The sequence below is a fragment of the Fusarium venenatum genome (genome assembly GCF_020744135.1).
Source record: "Fusarium venenatum strain MPI-CAGE-CH-0201 chromosome Unknown EDB82scaffold_2, whole genome shotgun sequence".
In the NCBI taxonomy this organism is placed as follows: Eukaryota; Fungi; Ascomycota; class Sordariomycetes; order Hypocreales; family Nectriaceae; genus Fusarium; species Fusarium venenatum.
In genome coordinates this window covers 758,437-771,687 of record NW_027072130.1, presented here as the reverse complement: position 1 = coordinate 771,687, position 13,251 = coordinate 758,437, and the positions used below count along the sequence as shown (strand labels likewise).

General features: G+C 47.8%; 7 protein-coding genes and 1 non-coding gene across 8 annotated transcripts; 3 read left to right on the top strand and 5 right to left on the bottom strand.

Annotated features, from left to right (window-relative positions):
- Positions 1-331: 331 nt before the first annotated feature.
- EDB82DRAFT_459214 (fumarase) lies at positions 332-2,069 on the bottom strand. Its single transcript, XM_065607863.1, has 2 exons — positions 1,092-2,069; positions 332-1,058 (listed from the first exon to the last, which is right to left on the bottom strand). The coding sequence occupies exons 1-2, from the start codon at positions 1,916-1,918 to the stop codon at positions 374-376; spliced, it is 1,512 nt and encodes a 503-aa protein (XP_065464462.1). The 5' UTR covers positions 1,919-2,069; the 3' UTR covers positions 332-373.
- Positions 2,070-2,325: 256 nt separating this feature from the next.
- On the bottom strand, positions 2,326-4,082 carry EDB82DRAFT_535032 (FAD dependent oxidoreductase). Its single transcript, XM_025733025.2, has 3 exons — positions 3,823-4,082; positions 3,146-3,771; positions 2,326-3,099 (listed from the first exon to the last, which is right to left on the bottom strand). Exons 1-3 carry the CDS (start codon positions 3,876-3,878, stop codon positions 2,642-2,644), a joined length of 1,140 nt encoding a protein of 379 aa, XP_025583973.2. The 5' UTR covers positions 3,879-4,082; the 3' UTR covers positions 2,326-2,641.
- A 253-nt stretch (positions 4,083-4,335) lies between these two features.
- Positions 4,336-4,422, bottom strand: EDB82DRAFT_t75. The gene has a single exon. It is a non-coding gene; the product is annotated as a tRNA-Gln (tRNA).
- An 88-nt stretch (positions 4,423-4,510) lies between these two features.
- Positions 4,511-6,164, top strand: EDB82DRAFT_122587 (nucleoside phosphorylase domain-containing protein). The gene is made up of 2 exons (XM_025733024.2): positions 4,511-5,868; positions 5,929-6,164. Exons 1-2 carry the CDS (start codon positions 4,781-4,783, stop codon positions 6,047-6,049), a joined length of 1,209 nt encoding a protein of 402 aa, XP_025583972.1. The 5' UTR covers positions 4,511-4,780; the 3' UTR covers positions 6,050-6,164.
- A 1,307-nt stretch (positions 6,165-7,471) lies between these two features.
- EDB82DRAFT_494602 (uncharacterized protein) lies at positions 7,472-8,037 on the bottom strand. Its single transcript, XM_065608486.1, has one exon. The coding sequence runs from the start codon at positions 8,025-8,027 to the stop codon at positions 7,794-7,796; it is 234 nt and encodes a 77-aa protein (XP_065464461.1). The 5' UTR covers positions 8,028-8,037; the 3' UTR covers positions 7,472-7,793.
- EDB82DRAFT_494600 (uncharacterized protein) lies at positions 8,015-8,892 on the top strand. Its single transcript, XM_025733023.2, has 3 exons — positions 8,015-8,205; positions 8,260-8,457; positions 8,515-8,892. Exons 1-3 carry the CDS (start codon positions 8,148-8,150, stop codon positions 8,589-8,591), a joined length of 333 nt encoding a protein of 110 aa, XP_025583971.1. The 5' UTR covers positions 8,015-8,147; the 3' UTR covers positions 8,592-8,892.
- Positions 8,893-9,138: 246 nt separating this feature from the next.
- Positions 9,139-11,593, top strand: EDB82DRAFT_494599 (regulator of chromosome condensation 1/beta-lactamase-inhibitor protein II). Its single transcript, XM_025733022.2, has 2 exons — positions 9,139-10,917; positions 10,968-11,593. The coding sequence occupies exons 1-2, from the start codon at positions 9,408-9,410 to the stop codon at positions 11,243-11,245; spliced, it is 1,788 nt and encodes a 595-aa protein (XP_025583970.1). The 5' UTR covers positions 9,139-9,407; the 3' UTR covers positions 11,246-11,593.
- EDB82DRAFT_494596 (uncharacterized protein) lies at positions 11,594-12,921 on the bottom strand. The gene is made up of 2 exons (XM_025733021.2): positions 12,499-12,921; positions 11,594-12,448 (listed from the first exon to the last, which is right to left on the bottom strand). The coding sequence occupies exons 1-2, from the start codon at positions 12,853-12,855 to the stop codon at positions 11,837-11,839; spliced, it is 969 nt and encodes a 322-aa protein (XP_025583969.1). The 5' UTR covers positions 12,856-12,921; the 3' UTR covers positions 11,594-11,836.
- Between the last annotated feature and the right edge of the window lie 330 nt (positions 12,922-13,251).

Below are 13,251 nucleotides of genomic sequence, written 5' to 3'. Positions count from 1 at the left end.
GGAAAAGACCCCTCGTGGAATATCTCACCGGTACGGAAAGGGATACTAAGCAAGCCTGAAATCATATAACATGGATGGGCTTGGTTATAGTGAGATAGGGATGTTAATTTTAATAGTTTCAATAATTACTATATTATCACGATGAACATAAACTGCAAGAGGATATTCATAAGTTATGGTAGTATCTATGACTAAAGAAAATATATGTCTCCATGAATGATGTCCAAGTAGGGAAAGTGTGTGCAAATTGGCGGAATATTTGTTTTCATCGCAGAGCTGTAGGTTCTCATGTCAAGTTGAGGGAAACAATATGAGGAATCTTTGTCAAAACACTCAATTACAGATACTTTGCTATATACTATCGTCTGTCAAACTACTTGTCCAACGTTTGTTTTGGCTCTTGGTCCAGGACCAGTCCAATCATCTTAGCCGGGTTTACCGCTGCATCATAAACCTCTTCCGCCACCAACTCAAGCCTCAGTGCCGCCTCTTTAGGCGTAAGATCTTCCTCCATCTCCAAATTCACAATGCTACACACGGCATCGTACCCGATCACCGGGTTCAGAGCCGTCACCAACAGCAACGAGTTATCCACGTTACGTTTGAGAACCTTTTTGTCCACTTTCAAGCCCTCAACCAAACCCCTTGTGAATGATTCCACACCCTGTGTCAACAGCTCGATGCTCTGAAGAACATTGTAAATAATCACAGGTTTTGCCACATTGAGCTCAAAATGCCCGCCAGCTGCTCCGGCCACGGTGACCGTTGTGTGGTTGCCCATGACTTGAAAGGCGATCTGGCTCATCACTTCAGCAAGTGTCGGATTGCGCTTTCCGGGCATGATGGAAGACGTGAGGCCGTCGCGAGGGATCACAATCTCAGCGAGTCCGCATCTTGGTCCTGAGCCGAGGAAGCGTAGATCTGTTGCTATCTTGAGCAAGGAGGTGGCCAAGCCGTTAAGTACACCGCTGACGTCCACTAAAGCGTCGTAACAACCCATAGACTCAAATTTACTAGCGGCTGGGACGAATTCAACCTTTTCGTACGACATTTCTCCTCTAGGACGTTGGCTGATTGTAACGTTGAGCTACTCACAAAACAACGAGTCAAAACCTGGCGGCACGTTGATGCCAGAGCCCACAGCTGTGCCACCCTGGGGAAGTTCGCGCAGTCTATCAAACGTGTTCCGGATGCGATCAATGTGGTGGCCAATCTGACGTGCAAATGCGTCAAATGACTGACCCATCGTCATAGGGACAGCGTCCATGAGATGTGTCCGACCGATCTTGATGAAATATTCGAACTCAACAGCCTTGCGGTTCAGTGCCGACTCCAACACAGAGAGAGATGGGATGAGAGTATCGAGCAGTTCCGTCATAGTCACAATATTCATGACTGTCGGGAAGCTGTCGTTGGAAGACTGAGATCTGTTGACGTGGTCGTTTGGATGCACAGGGTATTTCGAACCCAATACTGACGTGCTTGCTCCCTTGGCCTCGGAAACGATCTGATTAGCCCTGTTTGCAATAACCTCATTGGCGTTCATGTTTGTCTGAGTTCCAGAGCCAGTTTGCCAAACCGTCAAAGGGAAATGATCATCGAAACGCCCATCACGAACCTCAGCAGCTGCCTCCACAATAGCTGACGTGAGTCTATCATCGATACATCCTAATCGCTGATTCGCTCGGGCAGCAGCGGTCTTTTGCAATGCAAATGTGCGTATAAGACAGGGTGGAAACTTCTCGCGGCTGATGGAGAAGACGGCGATGGCCCGTTGGGTTTGGGCACCCCAGTACTTGTCTTTTGGGATCTGAACTTGCCCGAAACCATCGTTATCGAAACGGTATTCCCCTTGTGAGGCTAGCTGCTGTGCTCCGTCGCTCTCCGGAGATGCTTCTACCTGCACATTGTCCGACATGCTGGCCTAAATGTTATATATGGCTGAGGGACTACTTGGAAAGTGTCAGCCTTTGCATAAAGAAGTGAAAGGAAGTTAATAGTATATATCAGTGATGGTGCTGCATGAAAATGCAATTTACGAATGCATAGCTTCAGGAACGTTATTGAACCATTACGCCGCTATTCCGAGCTTCGGCATACGGGCTTATCCCGTTATTGTCCTATCCCGCATGCCAAGTTCCGGCAATACTTCAACGTCCGAGAGCCGGTCAGACCTATCAGGTCAGCATGCTTGCTTATCAGTTATGAGTTCACTCAGAAATATCGGTCATGGCACAACTAGTGGCCTCTGATATGAAAAGTAAATACTGAAAAGTTGGTATCCATTGCTATCTTGCTTTTTATATAACGAGATATATTAAATTTATAAACGAGTGTCGTTAGAAGTATAGTGCTAAACACCCTTGTCTCGTCAGTGCAACTGAGTTCTGACAGCCAACGGAGATAATTTTTCCACAAGGACGCAGAAGTGCTTTGGGCAATATCTTAGAAACGATATCCTATGGTAAATTCCCACAACGTTAGGGATCTACTAGGTAGCAGAAGGAATGGTCTCTAAGCTTTAGGATACAAAAATAAATAGCCTAAGAATCCTAAGCTAAATACCATGAGCTGGCCTATTAATTTCGTCTCTTATGTTGCCAGCGGCCGATTTTCCAAATATCCTGAGGGGCTTGGTCTACTACAGCTTTGCTTTCGTCGCCGATTGCGACCCAAGTACTTCCTTCGACAGCTCCGTGACTTCACTAGCCACGCCCCACGAAAGCTCATAACCACGTCCCCCAGCTCCGTAAGCATGCACAACGTGTTTGGTCCCCCAAGTTGTATCCTTTGCTTCTGTTTCGACCCTCATCCCTCCTTCACGAGCTGGTCTTCTTCCAACAACATCCTTGATCACCTTTAGCGAACCAACATCGTGTTCCTTGTCACAAGCTTGGGGTAAGATGGATTGAGCAGCTTTCAGTAACTTATTGCGCGTTTCCTGAGACGGCTCAAGATCCCAGTTGCCCATCTCTTTGGTGCCGCCAATAACGGTTCCGCCGTTGAACGACCTGGGGATGATAAAGCTCCATGTTCCATCTTTCTTTTGTGTGGTAATGGTTTTGTCGGCGGCAGTGAGGTTTGTCAATACCGTTTGGCCTACTCATTTTTAGCAATTGTAAGCGTTGTTAATCATACAACGTACCTCTGATCGGGAAACATTTTGTGTCTCCAAAACCCATTCCGCTCGCATTAACCACAAGCTTCACATTCGGCGCCAGGATGAAAGCCTCCCATTCACTCTTCAGGTCCCGCTGAACAGTCTTGCCACCTTGGATAATGAACTTTCGAAGCAGGTTGGCGCTGTACAAGGGTGCATTGATACAATACGTCTCATACTCAAATCCAAGCTTTACGCCCTCTGGAAGTTCATGAGCCTCGAACTTGCGGTATCCCGGCAATCCAGTCTCGTTGGTGAAACTCAACGCATCTTGCTTCATATACTCAGCTGTTGGATCCTCGAGGTACTCAATTCCTGGAAGACGACGAATTCCAACTCCAGGTTCGCTTTGGCGATGCTTCTCCAGCTCAGCGACAGTAGTTTTCACCCATTTTGCTTCACGGCGAAGTTGTGGCGTTGATGCGGGGATGGGTCTGACATGAGCGCCAGCCCACATGGAAGCATAGTCAGCCGAATGTTCAATTGGAGCTCCGGGAATTGAGGTTGGCCATTCTTTAGCGACGAGGAGTACAGATGTTGTATCAGTGAATTGGGAGTCTGCTATTAATTGTTGGATCTTGAGTGCGCTGGTCAAGCCGATGATCCCGGCACTGAATACAATGTCAGTTTATAGTATGGGCTACAGAAGAATGGGCACGTACCCGATCACCACGATGGTGGACTCTGCAGTTTTGGGTGAGCTAAAAGAAGACATCATGCAAGCTTGGAGTAAATCTGGGGAAAGGTCTCAGAGATGGGGTTGTGCTAGTTAAATAAAGGTGAGTCTGTGTCACTCGAGATTCGGCTACCACTGCAAAAATGACGCAGAAGCAGGGTGTCAGATCACACTTGAAAGCATTACAACAATACAAAGAATTAAGTATCTTTGAAAAGAGAGCCGGTATGACAGATCAAAGACTCATCACCAAGTTATTGTCAACTTGCATCACCATTTGCCCAGCCCGATGAACTGATTGAGCCGCGCCCTCCGAGATCGGCCTCGTATATTGAATGGTAGCAACGACCCATCGTCAATGCGTATGTGCGCAAGATGTTAAAGAGCCTTTATCAGGAGAACAAAAAACGTCATTGAAAAGTATCGAGTCTATCGCTATAGAATCCCAAGCATGGTCTTTCTCACTCCCAGCGAGCTTGGACAAAAGGTTAAAAAAATGAGGTCCTACCCGGGTTCGAACCGGGGTCTTCGGAAAGTTTTTGATTGGTATCAAAATCCAACGTCATTACCACTAAACTATAGGACCGCTGTTTTAGATGACTAAGCTTGAGATATTGAAGTATAAATAGCTATTTTTCTTGGGAGCGCCACGACCCTCAGACAACTCGCAGAAATACCACAATAGCATAATACCAGATATAGAATATCTCATGATCTAATAGTCTTCCAATTATGAGTCCTTGCTGCTCTTTTACTTCTCTACTCTAGGTTGTTCCATCGCAAAGGGATAGATACCCAGCAAGAACTGTCTGCAGCAATACTCAAGTTCGTTATGCAGGTCCGACCCAGCCAACAAAACACGCAGGGATCTGGTCCTGTTCATAACTCATCAAATTCCCTCACGAACATTATTTTCACAGGAGCCTTTCGGTTCGTAAAACAATATGTCGCGAAAACAGCCACTCCGCCCGAAATCCCGGGACGAATTCGAGATCGCAATCATCTGTGCTCTTACGCCTGAGACTGACGCTGTTCTGGCCCTGTTTGATCACCATTGGGACGAAGATAAAGACAACCAATCTTTCGCAAAGGCCGCTCGTGACCCGAACGCATACTCATTTGGCGTTATTGGGCAGCATAGTGTGGTCCTGGCACATCTCCCTGGTACGGGCAAGGCTGCAGCGGGCAATGTTGCAGCCTTCTGCCGTATGAGTTATCCGGGTATCACTTTGGCACTTGTTGTAGGGACTTGTGGTGGAGTACCATTCTATGGTAAAACGAAAGAGGAGATCCTGCTCGGAGACGTGATCATCAGCACTGGTGTTGTACAATATGATCTCGGCAGACGATTTCCAGACAAATTCAAAACGAAAGATACTCCAGAGGACAGTCTTGGAAGGCCGAGTCTTGAAATTAGATCCCTCTTGGCAAAGCTGAAGACAAAGAGAGAGCACGGAAGATTACAAATTGCAACTCAGAAACATCTTCAGGAGGTGCTAGAGCAAACCTACAATTTGATTGACCACCCGGAGGGTATGCCCGACAATCTCTTCCCAACAGATTATCGCCACAAGCACCAAGAGCCTACACAATGTACTATCTGTGCTACCTGTAACGGAATGCCAGACCCTGTATGCGATGTTGCTCTTGGTTCGAGTTGCAAAGAGCTCGAATGTGATCGCAAACAGCGTGTCTTACGCGGTCGGTTGGGCGAGGTTGAAAGCTATAACGAGGAAATATCCATCGGCCTCAATAGTGAAACTTTTCTTCCAATGATTCACTTCGGGAAGTTCGGTTCAGGGGACTCGGCGGTAAAGTCAGGGGAATATCGTGACCAACTCGCGACCACCCATGACGTTGTAGGGTTTGAAATGGAGAGTGCTGGGGTTTGGGAACTTTTCCCAACTGTTGTCATCAGGGGCGTGTCTAATTATGCCGATTGTCACAAGAATGGCAATTGGCAGGTCTTTGCTGCTGCATCTGCAGCTGCATGTACTAAAGCGTTTCTCAAACACTGGGAATCAACAAAACAGTAAGAGACATTCTTATGATCTCGTGTTCCTTCTGGATAATACATGCTAATACACGACAGAGAAAGCAGATCAGAAACAGAAGGACATATGCTTGGCGAGGCTGTTACCAACAATCTTCGTTTCTCGGAAATCAATGAAACGATAGATAACCCTACGCCTCCAGCCTCGACCATATGTTAAAGGAACATTGAGGCCTGATCGGGGGATTGAAGTCCAAGCTTCTGGTACGGTACTTGAAATCATTGATACCTAATACCTAGGATTCTTTGCGAACCCATGACCAAATTCTCTCAGAGTATTATTGTTCGAAACTTACCATTAGATATCTTTAAGTGAGAGGGAAAGCACTGCTACCGTCGGGAGATTGTAGTATCATTTCTAGACCTTGAAAGAATGTGTTTTTGTCAGAGATGCCTACAACATACACCTCCGCTCTCCTGACTTGGAACCTTGATGCGCTAGTGATTAATCTCTATCATATGCAGCCCATGGTGGAAAGCTCCGTTGAGCCCGTCGTCTCTTGGATAAACATAAACGTACTACATCAGAGGGTGTCTATTGCTTCCTCTTAAGTCTTTGAGATTCAAGTACAGTTGATACAAGAGTAATGTAGCTGATAAAATACATCCTGGCACAGAAATATAGCCCCAATTGGAGTGCAGTCAATGCCCTGATAATAGGCTGACAGCCTGTGGCTAGTCCTTGGCTCAGACTTCTCACACATCTATCGAATTCTCCGGACAGCTTCTTTCTAAACAAACCAGCAGAACGAGGTCAACTTATTTCGGAAGCTATGCAAATATCCATCAAGTCAGGTGCGAGTCTGGAGTCAATATCCCCGGTTGTAGTCCAAATCAGAAGTTTTGCGAAGACTATATTTATTGTGTTGGACAACCATGTTCCTTTCTCACCGAGGCTTTACTCCAGGAGTGCGTGGTCATGGAGGTAAATATAAATGCAGTCATTAAGCTTATAAGAAGGGCTATCTTTTTTTCCTCAGTTGATATCTAATAGTGAGGTTCACCCTCGCTTCCTCACAACTGGCTCTTACATAAGACCATTAGCATTTTACAAAGGAGGATGATTGAGCTCAAATATTATTGAGGATCAGATGCGCTTATGCCAATTTTCCTAGTCGCATTCCTGGAGGGATTTTCTTCAGATTCTAAAGGCAGCAAAGGTACTTTAAGATGTTATGGAAATAAGTTGGCCTATTTACCCGCTGGTACAAGGCGGGTGCTATCATTGGCAAGGGGATAATGGATGGCTGATCTGATGACGATGATTACCTATATGTATCTAACCCAGATATTTTGCAGGGTTTATAATATCAAATTTGGTGTGTTCAGCCTCAAAGTAAAAGCATGCGATGTATCATAAAAGGTAGGGCCCATGAAGCAACCTTATTCCCACATAATACAAAAGCATACTAAGCAGTTTACTTTTTCTTCCCTTGTCATAAAGACATTACTACCGACTAAGCATTACTTATCAATCAATTTGCCAGGTTCTTATACGCCTTGGTACCTATTCCTAATACCGATCCTAGCCACACGCACGAATTGGAAGGACATAAAATCTGCATGATGCAAAAGGCTTATAGGCGAGGTGTCCTTTGACAATGGCGACTGTAGTATCTCCCCTATAAGCTTTTGCGTTAAGTAGGTTTTGTGTCTTTCCAAGTCGTGTGTGTGGCTAGGATCGGTATCATTCTAATAATTCTTATGGAAAGCAATTCAAGTTCGGATTCTCATTTTCACCTCGCAGTTGTGGCAGCTTTCCACTCCAAAGTCCAACTCTTGATGAGCAAGCATATAAAGGTGGACCACGAAAAGGCGGGTTGCTTGTCTCAGATATCGAGAGGTTGATCAACCAATGACGGAGTGAGCGAAACTGCTGAGATGTGTTAGTGTGTTCTAGCTCGTTAGCTGACAGACGCATGACATGGATCGTATTCAGCGTGGCATGTACCGGGAGGCAAGAATCGACAAAGAAAGAATAAGCAATCGTTCATTGGCTGATGTGACTCTGTCAGCAGTCTTTGGCCAATCACAGACATGATGATTACCAGTCCGAGGTTCCGTAGCTCTGGAGCTGTAGATAAAGTGGATCCAGCATTCTGGAAGTGATAAAGTACAAATACGACGAGCCGCCGCATCCAGAAGAGAAGAAACAGAATCCAGCACTCTACAATCAATTCACTCTTCTATCGAGCTCTCAACTCTTCAAATCACCAAACAACTCAAACACCAACTTTGCAACACTCCAATCCATCAAAATGGTTGTCAACGCTCCCTCCACCTGCTGCCGCACCGACGGTAGCGAATGCGCCTGTGGTATGTGACATCATCCCCCAGCATCACCACAACACAAAGCTAACAATCCTTCAGCTCAAAAGGCCACTTGCTCATGCGGTCAAAAGTCCGCTCTCCAATGCACATGCGCCAAGGCCCCCGTCGAGAACACCGTCAACGGCCCTCGATGCTCATGCCGTGCTCGTCCCGCTGGCGAATGCACCTGCGACCGCGCTGCTTCTGAGAACGCCACTCCCAGCGGCGCTACATGCGCTTGCGGATCTCGTCCTGCTGGTATGTAGATTGGGTTCCTGTGTCAACTGAACTGTTTTGCTAACGATTATGGATTAGGTGGCTGCACTTGCGAGAAGGCTGCCGATGGTGGCTTTAACCCTGCCAACGAGATCGACTTTACCACCAAGAAATAAATGTACTGTCATCACGATATGGGGATTAAGGAAAACACAATACATTAATGAATCACTGGGACGGCGTTGGGGTATTATGACAACTTTGGGTTGAGACGGCGAGACAAACGATACCAGATAAACAGAGACAATTAAAGAATACTCATGACAACCATCAATTATCGAGTGCGTGTATTGTTAGCCAAGAACTATTGTGGCCGTGTTGTTTGAACGCGTGTGTGTACAACAATGGCCCACGTGGTAAGAAAATGGTGAGAAAACGGTGACGTGCATCTACGTTTTGGTTCGTTTATTGGTGAAATGGTTCAATTGTTAAAGACAACCATATCAATTGTCTGTGCTGTGCGACTCTATTGTTCGTCCGCTAACTAAAAAAACGCGACCAGTGTGAATCGCGTATCGAACACCTAAACTGACAGCTCAAAAGCGGTGAATCGAAGCTCATCTATTGTCAATTGCGCTAACAATATTCTGCCGGACAAATCAACCAAATTAGCTCAAGCTTTCGAGCGGTGACGCAAACTTGGACAAGCATCATCCCCTGTCAAGCCCGCAAATGATCACACCCCCAGCGCGGTCAGATCACTTGTTGCTAGAAAAAACCCACCCATCGCGCGCTCCTAAAATCAGCTTTTTTTTCTCAGAGCTTGATTTTCATCATCACAACACAACCATCAGATTTCGCCCCCTATCCTCGCGCAACCTGACCTTATTTCTCAATCGCCATCATTGATTGAGCTACCCAAAGCGCAAAATCTTCCCCATCTCTAGCGCGCGTCCCAAATCTCCCGTCATCACAACATATCTTCACGCGATATGGCACCAAGAACCGCTGTCGCCAGAACGGCTGCGACTAAGAAGTCGACTACTACCACAGCCGCTGCTGCAAAGAAGGATGCGAAGCCTACGAAAGCTGCCGCCAAGAAGGCCGAGCCTGCTACGAATGGCGCCTCCAAGAAGCGCACTCGCGCAGAAGAGTCTGAGGTAGAGCAAGACGAAGAGGAGGAAGTCACCCGCAAGACCAAGAAGACAAAGACCACAGAGCGCGTCGTCAAGCCTGCCGCCAAACCCTCAGCAAAGGCAAAGACCGCCAAACCCGCTGCATCCAAGGCCAAGGCCACAGCCAAGGCCAAGGCCGAGTCCGAAGAGCCTGAGGAGAAGAAGCCTGCCGCCAAAAAGGCTGCTCGTCCTGCTGCCGTCAAGAAGGCCGAGCCCAAGAAGAAGTCCCTGTTTCCCGGCATTGGAAAGAAGATCAACGATGCTCCTACCAAGATTCTCGATGTTTACGTGTTTGGTGAGGGATCATCAGGTGAGCTTGGTCTCGGAAGCAAGCGCGTCAACAACAAGAAGCCCATCGATGTCAAGCGTCCCCGACTCAATGACAACCTCGCCGCTGCCACTACAGGTGTTGTTCAGATCTCTTGCGGTGGTATGCACGCTGTCGCGTTGACACACGATAACAAGATCCTGACATGGGGTGTCAACGATCAGGGCGCTCTCGGACGAGACACAAACTGGGATGGTGGCCTTCGCGATATGGACAACGCCGAAGACTCCGATTCAGAAGACGAGGATGATACTGGAATCAACCCCAAGGAGAGCACACCGACCGCCGTTTCTGACGAGTTCTTCGCCCCTGACACCAAGTTTGTTCAGGTCGTTGCTAGCGACAGCGCCAGCTTCACTCTCACAGAAGACGGCCGAGTCTACGGCTGGGGAACCTTCCGATCCAGCGATGGTATTCTCGGCTTCTCAGAGACAGTTAAGGTCCAGAACACACCCCTTCTCATCAAGGACCTCAAGAACATCAAGGCCCTTTCCGCAGGCTCCAACCACATTCTTGCTCTCGACCACAAGGGCAACGTTGTCGCTTGGGGCTGTGGTCAGCAGAACCAGCTCGGTCGACGTATTATCGAGCGCAACAAGATGTCCTCTCTTATCCCCCAGGGTGTCGGTCTACCTCGCGGAAAGATTGCCAAGATTGCCTGTGGTTCATACCACAGCTTTGCCATTGACAAGGAGGGTGTCGTTTACGGTTGGGGTCTCAACAACTTTGGCGAGATCGGTGTTGAGTCAAATGCTGGCGAGGATGACGCTGTTATTCTCCGACCTGCCAAGCTCACATACCTCGACGACTACAACATCACAGAGATTGATGGTGGCGAGCACCACTCCCTTGCTTGCTCTGACAAGGGTGATCTCTTGACCTGGGGTCGTGTGGATGGTTACCAAGTTGGCTTCGAGTTTGACAAGCTGTCTGAGGACAACGCTATCTACGACGAGCGAGGCAATGCCCGTATCCTGTTCAAGCCTACTGTCCAGCCCGGTAAGTTTTACGCGCCACTCATCCTTCCAGCAATCACTAACATATCTCAGACGTCAAGGACATCGTCTCCGTCGCTGCCGGTACCGATAACAACTTCGCCATCGCCTCCGACGGCAAGGTCTACTCCTGGGGCTTCTCCAGCAACTATCAAACCGGCCAAGGCACGATCGACGACATCCACACTCCTACCCTGGTTGACAACACCGCTATCCGCGACAAGAAGATCATTGGTGCAGGAGCTGGTGGTCAATACTCCGTCCTCATCGGCGAGGCTGAAGATGTCCCCAAAACAAACGGTGCCACAAACGGTACTGATGACAAGGCTTAAATGAGCAACGAACTGCTACGACGGATTTTGCGAACGAAGCTGGAATTTCTCTTATTTAGCCCAACTTAATCTCGCTGTTGCTGCAGGGCAGCCCTTTTTCCAACAAATTTGTATTTTTTTTTAAAAGCCCGCCATTTGAAAGAGGCGGACCACTGAAATGGTTCTGGGAAATCGGATGGGCGGGTTTCTCACTGTTACTCAAAAAAAGGCTTTTCACGATTAAGGAGGATGCATACTGTTTTTTTGTTGATGCTTGTGTGGCATATATAGATGGTTGTTACGATGTTCTTTGCATAACTTGAAAACTTGTTTTTTGAGAGTCTTTTCTTCTCAACGCTTCATCACTACACTCCCTCGTTCTTTTATTCGTGACGTATTATTCTAGTACAAAAAGGAAAATGCTCCCGAATCCATGTAACTTGCGTATCTTATCTCCTTGTCTTGCCGAACGCCTTTGCCTGTCCGCACCTTGCGCTCTTTCATCGTATCTCTGCCACTGAGGGCATCATCATGTAGAGTTTCCCAGCGCAAGAATATTGCGCATAAACTTTATCGCGATTGAATTGACTACCGAAATCGTGTCTTAATTGTTCAAGCATTAAGCTTAGCAGCAGCGTTGGAAAAAGATCCGCTTCCTCGACTGCTGAAAATACCCATGATACCGAATCCAACGTAGAACAGAGCAAGAGGATAAGCGACGAGTCCTCGCATGCGCTTCATCTGTCCAACCGCGCAAAACATACCGCTAGCGCTATAAGTACACCAGAGAATAGCAGCAGTGGTAGCGACGATTCCGATGGGTGTGTCCATGCGCATAACGATGCCGAACAAGCTCGTCGCTACAAGAGGTAGAAGGCAGTATCCCAACACGCTAGCGCTTCGGGGGTATGTCAAGGTCGAGGAGAAGTGGCCGCCGTGTTGGCCTTGCGGTTGCGGGGGAGCAGATGGGTCGCTGCTGTATTGGGGGAAATTGTTGACTGCTTGTGCGCCTTCGTCGACTTCGGAGGGCGACATGAGGGAGAGGATGAGGTGTAGAGAAATAGACCCTAGAGCTGCGAGGCCGTAGATGTAGCCGAAGTGGACTTGTCCTGAGAAGAGCAGGATGAAGCCGAAGAGGAGGAAAAAGATGAGCGGTCCTGCGAGGTCGGAATCGTCCATGATATGCGCATCGATTCGTCGAAAGGGGTTCAGCACAGCAAGCGTCTGCAATCCTCATTAGCATTTTACATGCGGTCGTAGTCGGGTTGTGTTACCTTTGCTTGAATATGTCCAAAGTTAACGCCCAACTCCTCCAGCAAAGGCGGTTCACCATCATACCCCTCTGACGAAAAAGCAGCTACCCAACCCGTTCTTAAACCACCCTGCTCACCCATCCTTCCACTGACACCAGCCTGCGCACCAAAAGACGCGGGATTCGCAAAGTTTTGCGCAGGCGCGCCTACGCCATAACCGCCTGTGTTGGCACCATATCCGTAGCCACCAGCACCACCCTGCTGTGGTGTGCCTGAAGTGGTGGTGTACTGGGAGGGAAAGAACTGGAGGTTTTGAGCAGCGGTTGGAGCGCCGCCTTGGGGGTATTGAGGTTGTTGCGAGGAGTAGTAGTTTGACATTTTGAGTGCGGTTGTTGGGAGGAGAGAGAAGGGAGGCGTTTGGTGCTGCTGGTTTTTTGGTGCTGGGCTTGAGGACAGCTTGGAGATGACGGAGAGCTTTGAAAAGGGTGTGGCGTCGGTAATTGGTGTGGCTGTGTGCGCCACACTTGTGAATGATGAGGGATCAATCGCAGCACGTCAAAAATCTTTGATCAGTTAATAAGTGAGTAAAGTACTGAAACGTTGATTATGCTCGCATGATTGAGAGGAGATTTGTTAATTCATTTTGTGTTTGCTGTGGTTCCGACAAACTATTCTCATTGAAAGATTGATACCTATAATTTGTTGTAACGTTAATAGCTACGGACATGATTGTTCAATCACGAGCATCCGCACAGATAACTAGTTGACAAAGGG